At 41.6% G+C, this 20,639-nt stretch overlaps 2 protein-coding genes across 4 annotated transcripts in view; both read right to left on the reverse strand.

Annotated features, from left to right (window-relative positions):
* Nucleotides 1–12,352, reverse strand: part of LOC308117779 (electrogenic sodium bicarbonate cotransporter 1-like) — a 35,310-nt gene extending 22,958 nt beyond the window's left edge. For 2 of the 3 annotated variants that reach the window (XM_080476880.1, XM_080476879.1), the window contains exons 1-3: nucleotides 11,965–12,347; nucleotides 7,910–7,983; nucleotides 6,892–7,068 (exon numbers count right to left, since the gene is read on the reverse strand). In XM_080476880.1, coding sequence (XP_080333006.1) covers nucleotides 6,892–7,068; nucleotides 7,910–7,983; nucleotides 11,965–11,984 — 271 coding nt within the window. In that variant the 5' untranslated portion in view covers nucleotides 11,985–12,347. Of the gene's footprint in view, nucleotides 1–6,891; nucleotides 7,069–7,909; nucleotides 7,984–11,964 lie in introns of all 3 variants that reach the window. The other variant, XM_080476881.1, reaches the window with a different exon arrangement.
* A 977-nt stretch (nucleotides 12,353–13,329) lies between these two features.
* dck (deoxycytidine kinase) lies at nucleotides 13,330–20,494 on the reverse strand. The gene is made up of 7 exons (XM_080476964.1): nucleotides 20,242–20,494; nucleotides 19,826–19,941; nucleotides 17,630–17,823; nucleotides 16,382–16,529; nucleotides 16,175–16,290; nucleotides 15,279–15,378; nucleotides 13,330–14,314 (listed from the first exon to the last, which is right to left on the reverse strand). The coding sequence occupies exons 1-7, from the start codon at nucleotides 20,330–20,332 to the stop codon at nucleotides 14,288–14,290; spliced, it is 792 nt and encodes a 263-aa protein (XP_080333090.1). The 5' UTR covers nucleotides 20,333–20,494; the 3' UTR covers nucleotides 13,330–14,287.
* Nucleotides 20,495–20,639: the final 145 nt, after the last annotated feature.

The raw sequence follows: 20,639 nt of genomic DNA on the forward strand, positions 1-20,639 counted from the left end.
GATCAGTTCACACCAAATGTTGATTTTCCACTTCCTCTTCAGAGAATAAAAAGAATCTGAGTTTTCTCACGACTGTGTCAGGAGAATCGGTTACGCAACAATGAAGACGATCACTATAATTTATATTTACTGTAAGGAGAAACACCTTTTTCCTTGTTAACGCTTCTAGGAAGGTTGTGCAATGTCGTAGGAAGACAAAGTAAAGGTTAAGTAGCAAGACACAGGAATCTATTTACGAGGCTTTCTTCATACAACGCACCAGTCAGGACTCCGCAGGTTGATGCCTTGATAACGTAAGAGCGCTGGTAACCTTTTAATCCTGAATCGCCGCGTCCAAGCTCAATTTAGGATGGTTACTTTTAAAAATAGTACACATGGGACTGTTGTACCGTGGCGAGCAGATCTAATATTAAGCCAAGTGAAGGTCAAGTAGTGTGGGTTGCGAAGGCTTAAACGGCAGGGATCTGGAACATCCAGCAAATCGCTATCACAGCCCAAAGCGAACGCCGGTGAACCAAAACAGAAACACAAGATATCTTTCAAGTTTCCCTCATGGCCAGCAGGACGTCGCTCCTGTCCTTTTGCACGGATGCCAACTTGCATAAGAAACGCCGCATTGACGTCGCGCGGTGTGTACAACACTCTTCACTTCTGAAGTCTCACAACTTGTGTTATCAATGAAAACCCGACCTTTGTTGTGGTTGCACACAACCGTTAAGTGGACAGCTCCACGGGCTTTTGACAGATTCAACAGGATAACTGGGGTTTAGTCGGCGGGCAAAACAGCGGAAAATCCAACAAGTTGACGCCTTTGTGTGCACGTCTAACCCCCGTGTTTTGAGTCGGGGCTTCTGTCGCCTGACAGACGTCAACCTGCCCTCATATGAAAGCCCACGACCATCATTGGACTGTGTTTGTGTTCTACTGAGGCCCAGAGCTCTACCACCACTGTGCTTGCTAGAAAACGTACTGGAAATCACTTAAAGCAATATAAAAGTAGTTGTCAGAGTACTTTTAAGTGTACTCATCTTTAAGTACGCTTGGAAAAAAAGGTCCCATTTAGTTTTCAAATGCATTATTTGCCATGTCTATAGCAGGCATTTATTTGGAATTACGTCGATGAAATCAACATTCAAAGCAGATTTCCAACCCCCCCCCCCCCCCCCCCCCAAAAAAAACCCAGCTTATATCAATTACAATGTTAAAGTTATATAGATAAAAAGCACGAGCATAGTTTCAATGTAAATTCAAATTGCTTGCATACTCAGTGGTGACATACGATATTAAAAGTAGAATACAGTGTGAGCAAGATGTGTAGGACGTGCCATAGAATACTTGGAAAGTGGAAAATTCCCACCGGAGGGACATTTTGAAAGGTATATCAGGGGTCAGTTCTTACGCCAGACTTTAATTTCACAAAAGTGGAGAATAGGAGCATGTCGTGCCATCATTTATTAAGATTTAAAGTGATCATGTGCGGCAACTGTGAATAAAAGGTGCTTTTTATCAAGCAATGAGGCAAATAACAAGATTAACCATTTTTAAGGCATGTATGATAGACAAAGAATTTATAACCTTGGAATATTGTTCAAGCAGATTTTGGGGCTGCCTATATGCTATTGATATCCTGAAATATGTTATTTGCAGAAGTGAGACATACGAGAGAATACCTGGTTGAAAATTGTAGTCGGAGCAAGAATTATGTAAGAAGCCAAACAAATTCTCTTGCAGGAGTAAAAGTGCCATGTTTTGGTAAATGGACAGAAATATTAAAATTCTTATTCAAGTAGCAATGTTTTTGTTTTCAGTCATGAGTGTTTGATCAGACAATCCAAATATGGCCAGTGTCCCCGATTTACTCCAAAAGTACCAAACAATATTTGTAATCTGTCACTTCCTCCAATGTACTTTTCCTCAAGAGTTTGTGTGGCACGGGTTTGAATACAGGCAGTAGACGAAACAAGTCTACAAGAGGCAACATGTCCACTTATGTAATGCAAAAGGGAGGGAAAGGGCAATTTAAAAGTCTGCACATGGGGACGCTGCAGTGGTTTACTCCGCAACAAGAGGGAAAGGTTTGTCTCAATAGTGGCTGCAGTCCCCTCATCCGGCAGGGTCCAGCCTCTCAGTCAACCTTACAGGACTGTTTACAGTTCAGATGTTCTCCAGAGATACAGCAGGATGAGAAAGAAATGCGGGTGCGTCTGTTTGTGTGTGTCTCCGAGCGTTAGAGGAGCCACTTAATGTGGACCACAGTCCTGCCGCTCAGAGATCTACAGTCCGACATTGAAATGTATGGTCAAAACAGTCGGCAACAAAACCTAAACCTGCAGTATTGATGCTACTGGAAGAAATTTGCTTTATACATCTGCAATGCAAGAAAAACTCTGTTCAAACTCCTTATACATTAAAAGGTTTCTCCTAATTACATCAATACAAAATGCAGCTTAGATAAAGGGAATGATAAACATCCAAAAGATCCTTTATGTGTCCACTGGATATTTTAGTCCATCGGTGAAGTCTCAAAGTAAAAGACACACGCAGCGGTACCTCTTTCACCCTAAAAGCATGATCACAAGTGACTTGGTCTGTTCATCCATGTATCCATCTTTCTATACCTTAAATAAAACTTTTATATAATTATATTTCATTGTCCTTATTTCTCTTTCCTGCCATTTATTTTTTTCTGCTTTTCGATTTAAAGCACTTTGAAATGTCATTTTGCCGAAATGTGCCGTGCAAATAAAAGCCGGCCCTGCCTCTGTCCAACTTTGTCGGTGTGGATTCGAGTGTCTAGACCGTTCAACCTTAAAATTCATGTGTACCCTGATGGAAACGTGCACACACCACACAAAACGCCACAACTGGAACTGAACCAGGATGTTCTTGCCGTCACGCAGCAGTGCCAACCCTTCATCTACGTGTTTTCCCCTTCATCCATTTCCGCACAACTGAAACAATGTCATTTGAAGTCTGGCTAAAAAAGGCAGACAGATGGAGTTTAAAAATGCAGGTTTCGGCTTTTGAACAAACTTCTGCGCAGTTTGATAGACGTCTGAAGTCTAAAGAGTTCTAACAAAAAAACAAACAATAGATGCAACAGGGTTAAAAAAAAACAAAAAAAAAAAAAAAAAAACACTATTCTCACAAAAGATTGGTGCAAAAAGAAAGAATTCCAAGAGCTGTTGAGATGCATTCATGCACTCGTGAAGAGTAAAAATACCACTGCAGTAATCCAACATGCCTTCTGTCGCATATGGCACTGCTATGTCACAGAATATAGGCCACTGCAGCTGTTTGACAACGTCTTGTTTACATTTTGTGATCTGAAGGGGAAAAAAAAAAAAAAAGAGTAAAAGTCAGCGTAAGCAGAAAGGGAACCAGTTCAGAGTGCAAACTTCTTCTTTTTTTTTTCCCCCCCATCACCTTTGGGCAGATCAGAAAGACAACACATATTCACACTTTTTGGCCTTTCGGGAACAGAAACCGCCTCCAGGAAAGTCTGTCAGCCGCACTACGAGTACGTATCACTACCGAGAACATTTTCTTTTTATGATGTTTGCCTACATCCTGTAACCCACGAACCAAAGTTTGCATGACTCACACGGCAATCGGATCGGGTCTATGACATCTAGATGGAGAGATAATGAGCAGAGCTCTTATCACATCGTGGCACCTTTGGATGACTAAGCACATGGGCCGGTTCACACCCGGGGATGAGGTGTAACAAGGGATTACGGCGTCAGAGGAGAGAGGATTATTCAAGCCCTTGTCTGCTGCTTGGCTGTGGCTGTGAGACGACAGCTCCAAACGATGTTGTCGGAGTCAGAAGAGAAAAAACTAAAAACAAAAAGCATGCCGATACAGACGTCGTTCTTTGTGCCGATCTGAAACGACTGCATTCTGCAAGTAATGTTCAGCAAGTGACCGACAGCAGTTACGAATCAATTCCTACTTTACTAGTTGATGCAGCTGCAGAGTAACTTATTTCTCAAAAAAGTTAAACTTCCTTTCTTCTTTAGGCTGATGATTTATTTGCTGAGCTGTCAAGAGCCACGTGGGTCAATCTGATCACTCGGGTCCTTTTTGCACCACAAACTTTTAGTGAAACTTCCTGTAACTCTCCCCTCGTTTTGGACGTTTTGTTTATGCGACACCAGCGTTGAGGGTTAAAACAGCCGTTTCTGAGACAAGCTGGACAAAACGCACTGCACCCACTAGCTTTTCTGGAATGCAGATTACTGCATATGTGAGTGAATCAACAATAACAATGGGGGGATAACGTAATTAAATCCTATAGTGCTTATCTAACTAAGCGTACATGACTACATGACAAGTACTTTTACCGAGTGGGCCAATGTGACAAAGAAACACAGATAAGAGAAGAATGTAAACACTCAAGTGCCATAAAACTGTGTGCATGGGTGGTTGTATTATAAAGAAAAACAACTAGTGGCAATTAAATGGAGCCTCGTTCACTCAAGTTGAGGTGTTATAAGAAGGTGAGCATCACAGGTACTGCGGACACAAGCCAATCTCTGGACGCCAAAGTGTGTCTCCTGGAACAGGAGGTACTCGTGGCGTTCCAGTAATAAACCCCGCTATAAAAACATGAAAACACTTGCTTCATGAATGAGACGGCTTGAAGAGACGCCATCTACATTAGATTCTAATTAACTGTCAAGTCTGACAGAAAAGTCTCACTTTTTTCGCAACCACGAATCGTGAAAAAAAATCGATTTCAATGAATCTACTTTTGAACGCTGCGATTGAAAAAGTGTCAGCCTTTCATATGATACAAGCATAAGCCTGTTTGCAGCCAACCGAACTGGATAAACTTTCCTCTTGTGGTTGGAAAAGAAACCACAAAACGTCATGCAAGTTTATCTAATTGATTGTTGGCTCGGGTTACACAGTTTCACTTTCCAAAATGTTTTGGCGTGTTTCACTGTTTGCTTTTTTTTTTTTTTTAAGAGAAGCTTTTCCAAATCGATTAATTAATCTTTATAAAAAAAAAAATGCTACACAGAAACTTGCAGGCGAAATCTTTTGAGCTTTTGTTTGATCCTACAACTACAAAATACTGTCTTCTTCTATCTTTTTTTTTTTTTTTTTTTTTTTTTTTTTAATTTCTGCCCTTGTTTTAACATGACAAAAGGGATCATTGGAATATTAGTGGAATTACCAGCTTACCTTGATTCCGGCAGCCCTTGGGTACGTGGCACTGCTGCCATTGTTCACACACGCCCTGATGAGTTCAGGGGAGGCAAACGTTTTGCCCTTCCTCCTCCTGTCCGCACAACTTAACCCGATACGCTGAGTAAGACCCTCCGATTATGCCATTTTAAGAGCCAATTCCAGGATTTTGAATAATAACGACATGGCTCTTCTAATTATTGTTGTAGTGTTTAGCCAATTCTTAAAAAAAGGAGGAAAAAAAAACAACCTCCCACCCAAGATGTTTATGTGATGGTACAGAGGTTACATCAAAGCAATATACAATTATAAGGCTCATTTACTATAAACTAGTGCTAAACCTGCACAATACCTCAAACAGCTACTGGTTTCAATCTTTCCCACTGGTGTTGCTATGAGAATAGTCTCCTGATGCATTTTTAATCGTATGTTAATGAAAGTAGGAAAAATAGTCACTTTCAGTTAAGAAAAATACAGACTGGTCAACTGAAAACTTCCCATCTGAATCGTTTGGGAAAGCTGAGAAGAACAACTGACAGGATGCATCTGAAGGCTAAAAAGTATTTCTTACTGATAAACACCATAATAAACGAACATATCAGTCCAAGTGAAATATCAAAACGTCATGAGTCCAGCATATATAGTTTGCCAGCTTAAAAGAAATGCATTTTCTCCACATATTCTCCTTCAAACAAATCACTAATCTGTGGGCTGGCAATATGACAAATCACTGAAATGCTCCCACAGAGATGGGAATTTCCCCAAGTAGCAACTCTCAAGACAATAAATCCTAACCTGGATCTAAAGAAGTCCCTCAGAATTATAATTCCCCTTGCTCTGGGACACAATTGCAGGATTAAGCTTTCAACCACGCCACTTTAGTAAGCTTCTATATACAGGGAGAGACATCTGGTGTGCTTCTCATCTCGCAGGAGGACACTTGAAGATATTTACATCAACGGATAGACTTACTGTGGAGTTGGTAAAAACCACGATTTTGAAGAAGAATGTATTCATTCAATACTTCCTCAAGTGTATCGCCATGTACTCTACTTCCAATATGTAAGAATAGATTAAGTCAAACAGATTTCTATATGTCTCTTTTTTGTTCTTACCGTCACACTTCATTCTCTATGTCTGGACGAGCTATACAGAATGGTGTACGTAATATCAGTGCACACTAAACGATGTAAATTCTTGAGTCGTTATAAAACATCACTCTAAATGTCTATCTGCGAGAACATTCCTCCTCTTTAAAAAGGAGGTCGTGTGAGGCCTCCCTGCACTCCAGACTCTTTCCATCTCACTACTTCCTCTCTGCGATCCACCTGGTTGTTAACGTCTGAGAATCCCTTCTCGCTAAATCCCACCGAGGCGATAGATCATACTACCCTGTGTTCACTTTACACACATTAAGCAAATCCGATGCAATTTTCAGATTAGAAGTCGACATGCTCATAGTCTTTAGCGCCACTGATTTAGTCGAGTGTGGGTTTCTACAAGCTTTTCCTGCAGCCACCCCACCCCACCTCTCTCTCTCTCTCTCTCTCCCTTTCTTTCTTTACCTCCTCAGCTACAACATCCTGTCATTTCCAGAGAGCTGCTACACGTCAGCCCAGGATCTCAAGTGTGTTTTTGGGAATTGCTTCATGTATATTGGACGGTTGTCACTCGATCTCCCGCAGCAGGACTCACTGAGAGGCTTGAGGGCGTTCGCGGAGAAGTCGTCCACGTTCTCGCCATCGGACTTGTATCCTTCCGTGCTGTGCTCGGCCCGTTCCCTCTTCTCCTTGTGGCTAGACTTGCGTCTGTGGCGTCTCCTCCGGTGGTAGCTCTTGGGAACGTTCACACCAATGTACACAGTGTGGTGACCTGTGACGACGCAAGACAATGCGGGGAATGCAGATCAGATTACATTCACGGCTAAAAAGGAAATCACATTAATCCTGGATATTGGTAATCCTTATCTTCCACAGGCAGAACACAAACAATGGAGGCCTCGCTGATCTGCTGTGAAATGTTTGCGTGTCTTAAGGCGGCTATAATGTGTGTTTTCTTTTCACCCATGGCAAAGCTCAAGTCATTTTCAGGGTAATTTATAGTTTTGTCAAACTCTCTTCTCTCTCAGGAAAAGATACGGCGCCTCATCAGTCAGTCCCTGCAAAGTTAAATACATGTCAACAACTTCCGATACCGCAGCTCATACAGGAAGCAGTGACTTAATGTCTCTCAGGAAGCAATTACAAAGAAGGGGAGAGAAAACTCTCACAAGTGGACCTGAAGCTATGACGAATGTTCCCACTAAATCATGCACGCGAGCCCCGAGTTGGTCAGTTCACCTGAGTCGGCACGTAATAAACCTAAAAAGACTATTGCACTTGACGCGAGGCCCAGGACACTGACGTTCATTCCCTTTGTTTGCCCCCCTCATGTGGTGGTTTGTCAAAATATGTGAACGTGTGAATGAATTCAAGAGAGTGTCTCCATGGGAATTGTGTTGTTGCTTTAGCTGACAGCCAAGCAGTGGACCGGATTACAACATTTGAGGAGGAAATATTGTTCTGCGCGGAAACGTCAGCTCCAGTCTAGATTGTCTATCTGTGCGTCAGCAGTTGAGCAAAGACAAGTTTCACATTTGCAGAGTGCTGCACGCAAGTCCCCGCTTGTGATGCGTCTGTCGCCGCAATAATTCAGAGTTTATCGCTCCCCTCACCTTCTACTTCTTCTTCGTCGCACACATGCTTGACAAAGGCTGCTCCTCTGTCCAGAACTGCCTCATCCTCCACCCTGCAATGCAAAATATAGAGAAAAATGTTACAAATGAGAGCCATTGCATCGTGCATATTCCTTGCAGTAAACAAATCCAACTTTTTGTTTTGTGTAAAATCCACAAACATTCATTCTGTAATTACTTATCAAGTTACTTTGCTGAATTTGACTGCTGTAAATGAATATGAACAGGATCGTTGCAAACAACCTGAGACTAGTGAAGTCAACGTGCTTTCATTTAGGAGTGTCAACTTTCAACAGGAAAGACAAAAAAAAGAAAGAAAAGATGATCAGAAGAAGAAGTGAAAGTAATATCAATGCACTTCGAGTTTTGATTTCAATCATTGCTTTGCAGCCCACATGCAATATTTTGAAAAAACACTTGAGATGAATGACTCAAAAACAAGCACTTCCAAATGCAGGGACAATTTATTCCCAGAAGACATCACTGCACGGAACTGTCAGCACCAACAACAGCTGCGAAGAATTTGCAGAGAATATTCAAAACACATGCAGCTCTGCTCATTTATTGTTTATGGTTTTGCCAAGTGCTGGACCTTCAGACCATCGCATTACACTTAACTCTTACTCCACATTTTCGATTTGCGACATCATTGGGAACTTTCTGTTCATGAGTACTTTGCACTTTGTTTTCCATAAATGCATTGAAATTAATTTGCTAATGAACCATTAAAGTCTAAACTTGGACCTGCAACAGGAAGTCACAGTGGTGGCCGGAGTCCACACGGAAGACCTCACGTGCACTTCAAGGTCACGGCAACATCAGAAACATCCTCATCTGCTCCATGACCTGAAGTTTCCTTTGATCGTGCAGCCTCAAGTTTCCTAGAATTTAGTTAGGAATGTGGCTCCCCTAGTTCAGCCAAGTGTGGACTAATCCATGTTATGAACATTGTTCTTATTCTGTGTTCCGTTAAAATAGATCTCAAACTGGGGAGCCACATAAAATAAACCCATAAAGACATAAACCGAATTCACCACTGACCTTTACTACGCTCATGTTGTGGCAATGCGTCAGTTCATTAATACATACTCTACGGAAACTGCACAGGTATGAAAACTGCCTAATTGCTTCCTTCTCAACCGAAATGTGCCATGCGCCAATTGGTGGAAACTAACATGGGATGAACAAATCACTAAATAAACACAGCCAGGAAGGATACAAGTTGTTCCTCTAACTGCTCTGCTGGCACATCTACATTCCCCAGTGGATACGATATCTGGCCTTGAGAAGATTGCGGTATAACGCTGATAGTGGGCGTAATGTCGAGCCACAAGCTCCCAGATCAAACGAGCGACGAGGAGGAGGAGGAGGGACTGAGGTCTGGCGCCAAGCTTATAGGTAATATTAATGTGGCGATCGTCCACTGTACCAGTGTCTTTGTGTCGCAAGCTCCACATTTCTTCCAATTTACTTGACCTCCGTCTCCCAGGACAAAGTGCACAGGAAATTCCCTCAACTTCAAGCAACAAGCATCCTCACACCGTTTCCTTTTGCGGGCGAGTCCGACGCAATCAGACACGACACGACTCGAGCGTCACTGAAGATTATCAAAAGAGCCACACGGATAACTTTAAAAACAAATGGGCGTGGCTACTTTAATTCTCTGACATTGATTGCACACAAATTGCAAAGTCCACCTCGGTGTGTTTCCTGGAAGACGGCTCAGGCCGACCAGCGTTGCCTCTGGAACAGGTAAGTGCTGCTGATGCAGTGCAACGGAGGCAGGTCATGTAACACAGTGCGAGGGCCTTCAGAAAAACCTTTGGCCACACAGGAGAGCAAAGCCAGCTCATGTTTCGGGTTTACTGCTGGTTACAGCCAGTCCAAGGAGCCATGTTTAATCACTCCACGCTGCGGCCTCAAACAGGGAAACCCTAATGATGAGAAACATGCCACAGGTGGTACGCAGGCTTCCAGGATGTAGAGGAAGGGCTAAGCTTTCCTCACTTAGACCGAGTGGCACTGGTAGGAAAAACTGGGATTTAGGTAATGGAAAGAAAAAAAAGAAACTCACAATACTTTGTGTGATAAACTCTGCAAAGTCAAAGCGACTCCAGTTGAAATCAAGAATCTGATACCTAAACATAAAAAATGCACATCTTCAGTTTGAAGACATGAGGCAGATAAGATTCCATGTCCTCATTCACGTCATTACAAATGCAGAAAATCTTCTTGATCTTCTCTTTCTTTCTTTTTTTTTTTTTCATTTCCTGCTCTGATTTCCTTTGCCTGATTAATTTAACGAGAAAAAGAAGAAAAAGAAAAAAAAAAAAAGGATGTGCATGACGTTCACAACAAATCAGCCACATTCATCTGAGGCCGGTGAACTTCTCACTTTGCCTCGGTTCCCGGTGACCTCGAGAGAGAGAGCGAGGCTGGATAAACCTGTCAGTGCGTGAGGAGCTGGGATCAGCTGCTGGGGATCAGGGATCATCCCCATCTCTTTACAGAATGACGCATCCAATCCCACCAGCCAGGTTTACCACGGCGGTAGGTGCACCCCTCCTTCTTTCGCTCTCTCCTCCACTGCCAGCGCAACAAGCATGGAAAGGGTTGATTTATGAGCCTCAGAAGTGATACTCCCACCAAAAATGAGTTTACAGATCTGCTTAAAGGGCAACTGTAAAACATTTTAATTGCCACCGACACTCATAGGTCAGAGTGAATTTAAGAGACTGCAATGAAGTGCAATGAACACTTTGATTCACAGCGATTACAATTACAGTAAGCAAGAAAGTGCAATTAAACCTCTAAAGTTTATGGGTTTTTTCCCCCTTGAGTTGGCTTCATTCAAAAAGACACAGACAGAAGTTCAATGACTTTATATACTGAAGGTGCCTTTTATGCCTTAAGCTTGACATCTTCCTTCACTTTTGGAATTTCCTCTGAAACCTGATTGTACAAGGAAGTGGACTTATACCCAATTACTCATTGCATCACTCATCAGAGGCACAAAAGAGCATTTCAGCTTCCAGACGGCACCCAGAGGAACAGTCATTCGAGTAAATGAGTCGACACAAAGAAAAGTAAAGTATTTCCCTGTTGCAAAGCAGGTGTCCCGGCGACAAATGACAGAAGAATGAGGAATCAACTTGTGTTTTTACAGTTTCTGCTGCTCAGAAAGGGAAGGTTATCTCCACAAGTGAAGTCACTTAAATAAATATTGTTTTGGGGAGCAAACCTTTATGACTTAAAATTTCCAGAGGATTTACACTTTGTGTTCTTTGTTTTTTTTTACATGAATTTCCGTGTTTGGCTGGAAGCGTGGCGTGTGATTAGTTGAGGCTGCGGCACAAACACACGCGTCACTGCGCAATGCCGGGACGCACCACGTTGGCCCGCGTGGATATTTGGAGAGCTCATACACCACATGGTGTGTATGTGTGCGCTTTCTTTAACGGAGATGCGCCTCTCAACCGCCTGACCTGCGCTCCGCGTCCCTCTCTAATTGGTAGTGACAGCTTCTCGGGAAAATAGATTACCGTCCGTTCATAGCCACAGCGGTGCGGCAACAGAGGCTTATGATCCAAGACGAGGGTTTCACGCCAATGAACGATAGATCTTTACTAATATAATTGGTATCCCAGAGAAGTTTTTACAAATTCTGGTTAAGGAGGAACGATGTCCTGCTTGGTTTAGTTACCCCCCCCACACACTCTTACTTCGGATACCTATAAATAGTTGTGATAATTCAAGTGTACATAAGCGAGAGAACGTGTGAACCAGTGTTTCATTTTTGGAAGATATTAAACACTCAAACATTAGATGCATGAATAATTGCCACAAATGGCCAGAAACAACAAAGGGCTCACTAAAACAGACAAGTTACGCACAGAAAAAGTTCAGAATAAATTGTAATGTATATATATACACACGAGAATCCAGTTTGTTTCACGCCTTCACCTGAACCCAAACCTGTGGTTTCACCAACGAACTTCCCAACACACCTAGACATTTCGAAATCATAAACTTACTTGCTCTTCTCGGAGCTCATTGTGAATAGAGTTCGTCCTCGAAGTTGATCAGTTTGGTGTCCACAAGCCGTCGTCCTCTCAAAATCTTCACCTACTCCAAGGCTGACGCGCGTCTCGGGCCAAGAAAAGTTGTTTTGTTTTGTTTTGAAAGAAAAGAAAGAATTCGAGGAACTGGGGGCTATCTCGCTGGGATGAGCTCTTCGACTCTACAAACCAAAGTTGACGCGTAATACGCAATCCTCATATCTAGCTGGACGCCTCCTTCCTCGGGTCGTGGGGGGGTGACATCTTTGGAGAGAAAAGGCTGCTTTTGTGTCTGCTTGGAAGCGTGCTCGGAGACTCCGTGCGAAGCGTGTCTTTTTCCATATTTAAAGTGCCATCCCGCCTCCTGCGTGACGACACCGGTGGGGGTGGAGGAGGAGGTCACACCGCCCGCAGGGAGGCGCACCAAACTCCCCTCAACACTTTGTAAACGAAAATAAATCACATCTATTCAAAACAACAACAAAAACACTGATCATTGTTTTAAAATTAATTCCTCATGAAGCAACTCAAAGTTTCCTTAATGTATAGCTTTCAGGAAAGTAATCTTTAAAAGATATCAGTTAATAATGAACAGAAAAAAGTGATTTGTAGTTGGAGTCATACAAGCCACATAAACAACGCAATCATTTGACTTGTAAAGCATAGAATTACATCAAAAACCTCCAAAAGTCATACAAGTGTTATTTCTAACCCTCCGTGTTTCATTATAGTGTGCCTGAAAGTCTATAAATGTCTGGGTGTTATTTATTCTAGTCTTTGTTATTACTGAACATCGTAGCAGCTATTTCAGGTTGATTTATTTCAATCCTATTGGAGCTACCGGGTAAATGCAAGTCGAGAAAGTCAAAAATAGCCGACAGACATGTGGACCAGCGACATCTTCTGGAGGAGGTGTGAACAGCAGGTAGAAGATCCGCAACGTTTATTGTCAAAATAGACATTTTTACACTCAATGTGTAGGCCTATATGAGAGAAGTTAACCACAGACGGTGGTGGACCTGATTTAATCCTCCAGACATCAAATTTTGATTAGATATTTAATGGAATTAAACCACCCTATTCAAAGTTAACATTTACACATACCAGGAACAGTGCAGTATTCTACAGCTGCTGGAGGTCGAGGACCCACAGTAATTTAATTTAGGCTAAACCCTTTGATTGTTGTCTGTGGGTCGGTCCAAATTCAATTCAACTCCATTTCCAACTGTACTTTTCTTTTTGAAGGGTCGGTAATTCAACCTGCAATAAAAGATGGAGGCCAGGTACGATATGTGGCCGAAGGTACAACAAACTCAAGTACGAAGGCATATTACTTTGTTTGAAAGTGCCAAATTTCATTTAAAAGTATTTATTTAACTAAAGTATAATTCTTTTCCTCACATTTGATTTTATTTACCTCTATAATAGCTTCACATTTAAAGCAGATTTCATTCTTAAATTACACAACGGCTACTTGTTTCCAAAACAATTGATCTATTAGTCACTAAGCGACACAACCCAATAACAAGACAAGGTTGAGCTTTGCCTTCCCAAATGCAGGAATATTCGACACAACTTCACTCAGATAACACACTGAAACACAAAAATGCAAATAAAAGTTTCAGTAGAGGAAGCAGTCTGCAATACTGCAGTCAGTACTTATTTCAGTTTAGGATTTTTGAAGCACCTGTTCGCCTCTGCGACAGGTCAGACGGGTGAAACAGCAGTGTGTGAGCGGTCTGTGATGTTCTGTGCTTTACTGAGGCAGAAGCAGGTGTAAACGTCCACCAGGCGGTTTACTTCGGGACCTTCTCCTTTTACTTCTACCACTGTGAGTAATTTGGATGTTTTTGTTTGTCCAACTACACCTACAGGCGGAAGGGACCCAGTATACAGCCCTGAGGAACACCGGTTTTCAGTCCGTTCAGTCCAGCATATATTTTATTGTCATAAACTATTCTATTTATCTACATTTTATTTTTTTTGTGAGGCTGCAGGGGAAACTTAACAGGCAAAAGCTGCAGAAACAAAATTTGGCAACAAACATCGGCAATAATTCAAATATTCAAAGTTTATTGTCTTTGTTCATGACATAAAGTTCATTTGTGCACAGAAAACCACGGATAAATATTATTTATAATAAAGAAAAGAAAATGATAGAAAATGCCCCCGAAGCAGTTTTAACCACAGAAGAGAAAAATAAACCAATTGTCAATGTTGTTTTTAAATAATATTAAAAACAAGTGCTGCGTTTCTTCCTTTCAGGCGTCGTTTCAATCTTCCCATCGTCTGAGGACGTTTACAATGTGCTCAGGAACTCCTTCACCTAAAAAAACAAACAAAAACAAAGCTGCTTTATTTTGCTATTATTTTGCTTTTGTGATCCCGCTGTGGCTTCTCCGTCTGTCCTGAGGTGCCTTGCCGTCACTCATAGTCGGCTAACATCGGCTCCCGGTACAGAATATGAATTATCGGCCGACGTTGTGGCGTCTGAGTTAAAGATCAAACTGAACAGATCACATGACCTGATTTCACCCCGCTTGTTCCCAAAACAGACCAGAGTAGAAATATTCCAAAAGGTCCCAGTCAGCGGAAATCAACAAACAAAACCTTTAATGGGAGATTTCTGACTTTTGAAGAATGTGAGCTTCAGCCATCTTACGAATATTGTCCCATCATAAAGAGCTGTTTAATCGACAAATTTGACATTTTATCGCGTTAATGTTGTGCTTGCTTAAATATAGTAGCCGGTTTTATTCAAATGTATTTTTCTATATCTATCAATAGTTTTAAGACTGAAATTCAATTTTATTTACCTCATTTTGAGTGTTGAGCCGCATTCTATGTACGAAACCTACATTAACCATTTTTTTTCTTAATACATAAGTGTGAAACTACATTAAATAGGTACCTCAGTGCATTCAAGACAAAAGCAAAAAAATATATAGATGCAACATCACACCAAAAAAACCCACAGTACAAGTAAGTATAAGCAACATGCAATAATTTTGTGTGTTAAAATATTTGATTTGAGATTAATACAATCACATAAATATGTGTTGTTGCTCATTTTCTCGCCCCTAATTTACACCAGCTGTTACCGTTTTCTGTGTTTTCCACACTTTGTAACCTCAGTATGGCTCCATACCATTATCTACACGTTGATACACAGACCAGGTGTGAAAACAATTTATTGTTGCTCTGATTTCATGACATCTCCGGGAATTGATCGGAGCGAATGAACCCCGATTCGATCGTTTCAAATCTCGTGAGGTTGACCAATAACTCACCTTTTCAATCATGTCGGCGCTCCTGCTGTTGCTCTCTTTGAAGTCTTCGTTGACGTCCATCGTCAGGACCGGCACGTCGTTGAGATACTCGAACTCCATCCTGGAGGCAGAGACAAAGTCGTACATTAAGTGAGTAACATTGATAAATAAATAAATAAATAAATAAATAAAAAAGAAACTTCATGGCTTTCACACACACAGAAACCACTTTGTGACCAATATTTTAAAGCGACTGATGACATTCATCCATTCTGGGAGAAATTTGGGCTTCAGCGTCTACGAATTAACGGGACTCAAACATAACACTGCAGTTAAAGGATGAGCCAATCAAAACCTACCGGTCCACTACTAACCTGCCTTTACAGTCAGCCCAGAGGCCAACATGGCTGAACGTTTATTCTACACCCTCTCTACTTCAGTTCATAACCCAAAACTGGAGCTACTTATCTAAAAAGAAAAGAAAGAAAATAGTGCAGCGAGAAAGAAAAAATAAATAAAACTGTTGTACGCGAGGCGAGATGAGCAAACGCCCTCGAGTGTGGGACGGCTGAGACCTTCCACATTATTCCACAGGAAGTACATTTTGTAGTAAGAACACTCGTATAAGATTTCCTCCTTGAAAGAACAGTGACCCACTGACACAGGAGAAGAGCTGGGAACACGTACCCTTCTTTTCACGAGGGCTTTAAAGAAGACGAAGACATGCAGCAGATGGTGGTCACATGCAACAAACGGCTCGTGTTTGCCCCCCCCCGGGATGCTGCATGAATGGAGTCTTTCTCTTATTTAGGGGACTTTACAGGGTGTGATTAAAAAAAAAGAAAAGAAATCCTCAAGACCCTTTGTTCTGTTTTACAAACACTGCTACTGTTCTGGTGCACGATGCAGATGTTTACTTCAGGGTCTTGTGCTGCAGCCAGCTCTCGTGCTTGAAATGCAGCTTCTCCAAATACTCCAGAGGGATGTCTTGCTCTTCCTCTCGACCTCGGAAATGCAGCCTCTCCAAACACCTCTTCAAACAAAAGGAAAAAAAAGTGATTAAACTGTCAGTTCTCGATAAAATAAGAAAAATAAAAGCGTGCACACCACACTCGGTGAAGTACCTCTGGTGAAGCTCTGAGGTAGACGATGCCGTCCAGCTCAATGTGCTTGCCAAACTGGTTGTGTAGCCAGCCGTGCCAGTCCTGGTACACCGACCATTCAGTCTCATTCAGACATTCGCTCTCATACAGGTTGGACGCAAAAATGTACCTGAAACATGAGAAACAGGTTTGGGTTTGGTTTTTTTTTTTTAAATAACATTTTTAGCATTTCTAGCAACAAAGAAACAAGTGATGTCATTATTAACTGGAACTGGAGCTTCTCCTTAGTGCACAGTGACATGCAATGGTGCCACCTGGAGTTAAAATACTGACCAGAGACAGTATTACGTTTGACTTAAGCCTTCAACTGCAACACTCTACGTACAGCAACTTTGTCATCAGCCTGTTTGGGTAAACAATGTCCAAAAACACAATACGGATCTCAGACAAAATAATGGGAAATTAACACATTTATTGACATTAAAACTATGAATCTTAAGTTATTCCTCTGCTTTCTTTTACAGGCGTCACCATGGCAACCTGCACTGGAGCCCAGGCTCACTTTTTAACCTGACGCCCCTTCTGCTGCAACCGTACAACAACCAATAACGTAATGTCCGCCGAAAGGGTAATAATTTGTCATTTTCAATGTAATAAAACCAATAATGTAATAACTTGCAGATCATGTAATGAATAGTAACTATAATTAAGGAGACATGTTCACTCAATGAATGAATAATGATGCATGGTACTTTATTTATTTTTTTGATTAGCAAACTGCACAAAACCTGAGGAGAAAAAAAAGGCTTTTATTTCCAAGAGCCCATTTATGCATTATTACATTATTGACTGCAGTTATGAAATTTGGAAATTCTTTTTTTAACGCTACTTCAATCATGTAGTTCTAACTTATTTCATCATTAGCAAAATGTCAGTGTGATAATGTTAAATACACAATTGTACCATTGGCAAATTACTAGCGTACGGGTTTGATTGCAGTACAAAAGGCCCAAACATATTGGATAATTGACTGTTACAAAGCAGGTCAACACGTTAATCAAATTGCCGTCAGGGAGAGCAAAACCGGCAGAATGAATACTATAATTGATATGTTGCCGTTTTCACAAGCCAAAGCCTGGAATTCATATTTACACACAAACCTAAATGAGATGTATTAGTTTTATTTAAACTGTTTTCATCTGTTTCAGTACATGAGGAATTTCAGTGCCGTGATTATTAAACATGCTCGCAGGTTTCCCCCGCTGGTACCTGTCGCTGTAGATGGACCGCTCGAAGAACTGCACGGGGTTCTCTGCCTCTCTCAGCTTCCCGTTGGCCGAGCGGATCTGCGCCCGCACCCGGCTGATGCAGGCGTAGCTCTGGAAGGTGTAGGCCCACCGCTCCGGCTTCTCGTACATCATCTGCAACACGTTCCCGCCGCTCCTCTGAGACGTGGTCAGCTCCTGGGACATCACGGTTAGAAAAAAAAAACAACAACAAAAAAACCATAAACTTCAGGACTTTTGAAATTAAACTTTAATTGTTAATTTTAGGCTCAAAATCCTCGAAAGGCTCCAGTTTGGCGCTTGTGTGCAAACAAAGCGGTCGAGATTTGTGTTTTCACTCACAACATTCTTTGAGTTCACATTCCAGGTGTTGACATATAACAAGCGTGTTGGTAAACCTCAGTGTTTCCCCATTAAGACAGACCGGAGGCGCATAGAAACCACACGCGTGTCCAAGCTGACATTTCGAGTAAATATCAGCTTTAAGTTTCCGCTGACGCTGCGTCGCCATTGTTTTGTTCAAGACTCGACGGGAGAAGTTTATTATTCCAAAAACATTTACATTCAAAAAGTGAGTGAACCGTCTGATGAAAAAGTTTCATAAGACTATTATTTCAAAAAGGACCACAGCACTTTTTTAAAATGGTGAATCAACTAAATAAATTTAGATTTATCTCATTTCAACCCTTCTTAAAGCCCCGGAAGCCAAAAAATTTATTGCTTTAAAATTACTTTAAGTAGTAGTTATCTACAAATATCTCCATTGGTGATGCCCGTCAATGTTTTAGCTGGACATCATTTAAGTTGTGTATATTGCTAAAATAACCAATAACAGTAAAGAATCTTCTAAATAAATAAAAAAATACTGGATCGAAACATATTTTTCTAATTCTACAAGTATCTGAGATGCAACATACTGAAATTTTGGTAAATACCTCGTATGTTATAAAGGTTTCTGCTGATTATATACATGGATTTCCTCCAAATTTGAAAGAATAAAAAGTCTTTCCTTTGAAGGAAATAACATGTAATTCAGCTTTGTCTCATTTTGACGCCTGATAGACGGATATACATATAATATATATATAAAAAACAGATATTAAAGTTTTATTTTAAACCAGATATTTGCAGATGATTACATGTAAACCTGGTGCCACTGCACGGAAACACTTTGTGAGTTGACTGGCAGAGGGAGCCTCACACATGGTGAGGCTCAGAGCTGAGGCAGCAGGGGAGTCCTGTTAGGAGATTCCGTCAGCCGAAGCTGTGCGTGCCGACAATACCACCACACTATCATGTTACACTACTCCCACACCCTTTCACATGGTTTAAATGTCTGAATTTTTTTACTTTTCCACCAGTATCTTTCTTATAAAACCAGATTATCAAATTCTTCTTGGTCTAAAAAGTAGATGGACAAACAGTTTCAGCAGAGCCGATCATATTGTGGATCATAGAGGCAACACAACGCAATATGCTGGTTGAGGTTTTTCCTTACAAGCTACGTGCTTGAATATATTAGAATACATGAGAAATGAAGTCATAAATTATTCCCTGGTTGTAAATTTGCATATTTTTTCTCTTTTTCTTCTTCTTCGGGAATAGACTATTTATTGTTGTATAAAGTGTAACCCGATGTTAGACAAGTCACATTGCTTCATTTTTATGAGTGTTGATTACAATGTTTGCGTTGAGGAGTCATTTTCTATATCATTACTACAGCATTTTATTTGTTTGTCTTAAAAACATTTAAAAACCACGTTTCCAAATGTTGTGCACTGAAAAATCCTGGATATGACCAGAGAAGCTGAAGCACCGCATGTTAGACCGAGAGGGTGAGAAGGTGAGGCTGCAGGGAGGTTAGAGATGCTTGTCCCGGTCATGACATGCTCATCTGCTCAGGGTGGGACCATCTGTTAGGACTAGGTGTGTGTGTGTGTGTGTGTGTGTGTGTGTGTGTGTGTGTGTGTGTGTGTGTGTGTGTGTGTACTGGTACTGGTACAACAGCAGATATATGGACAGACAGCAGCTGCACTCTAAATACAGATCAACACTTCCCGTTGTCTTTAGTGTTCCCTGACTTTTTGCTGTTCTGCCCCCCACCCGGTGAATTCACCACTTTTCTTTTTATGTGTACACTTAGCATTAAAAATGCAGATTTGACCGTGTGTGTTAATACCTCAAAGTCGCTGCCTGTTGTTTGGACATTGCACCACCTGGCGATCGGTTCCGGTACTACCTCCCAGTCCTCGCCCTGCTGCTCCAAGAGGCGCACAAAGGTGGATTTACCCGCCGCTGAAGACGCACAAAAGGCGCAGACATTACAACTTTACTCATATTTCACAGCACATCTCGAACCTACGCATCACGCATACATGTCGTATTTATATTTACACACATGGATGCCGAAGAAATATTGTAGTATTGCTGAAATTGGCGGCAAAATAACATTGACTGCTGATTGAGTTGTTGTTTTTTTCTACAGCTTCCATTAGTTGCAGACTAATGTGCCAATGATTCCCTCACATGTTTACAGACACATTAATGCATAATGCAGTTAATAATAACGTGTAAGATCTGCTTTCATCTACTCACCGATGTTCCCCTCGATTGAAATGCGTTTTATTCTCTTCTCCATGGAGTCGTTCATCTGGTCCGGACGCGGCCTCTTCGGCGTTACAGACATCTTCGGTGAATTTATAGATAAAAATTGTTTTACTGGCTGGATGATTAAAGTGAGGCTTCCAGCTGCTGCAGTGCAGACGCCTTCTTCGTCTGCTGTTGTTCAAAGTTTGGCGGCAGGAAGCGGCGCGGGTCTTCCCAGAAGGCGCACACAGCTGTTTGCCGCGAGACCGGAAGCAGCGACGGCAGCTGGCGATCACGTGAACGAAGACACGCCTGCAATCTGCGCATGCGCGAATCCTCTGGCGCGACAGGAAACTGAGTTCACGGACGTCATTAACGTCAAAACACTTTATATTTTAGTTATTTGG

The sequence above is a fragment of the Lipophrys pholis genome (genome assembly GCF_963383615.2).
Source record: "Lipophrys pholis genome assembly, chromosome: 12".
Classification (NCBI taxonomy): Eukaryota; Metazoa; Chordata; class Actinopteri; order Blenniiformes; family Blenniidae; genus Lipophrys; species Lipophrys pholis.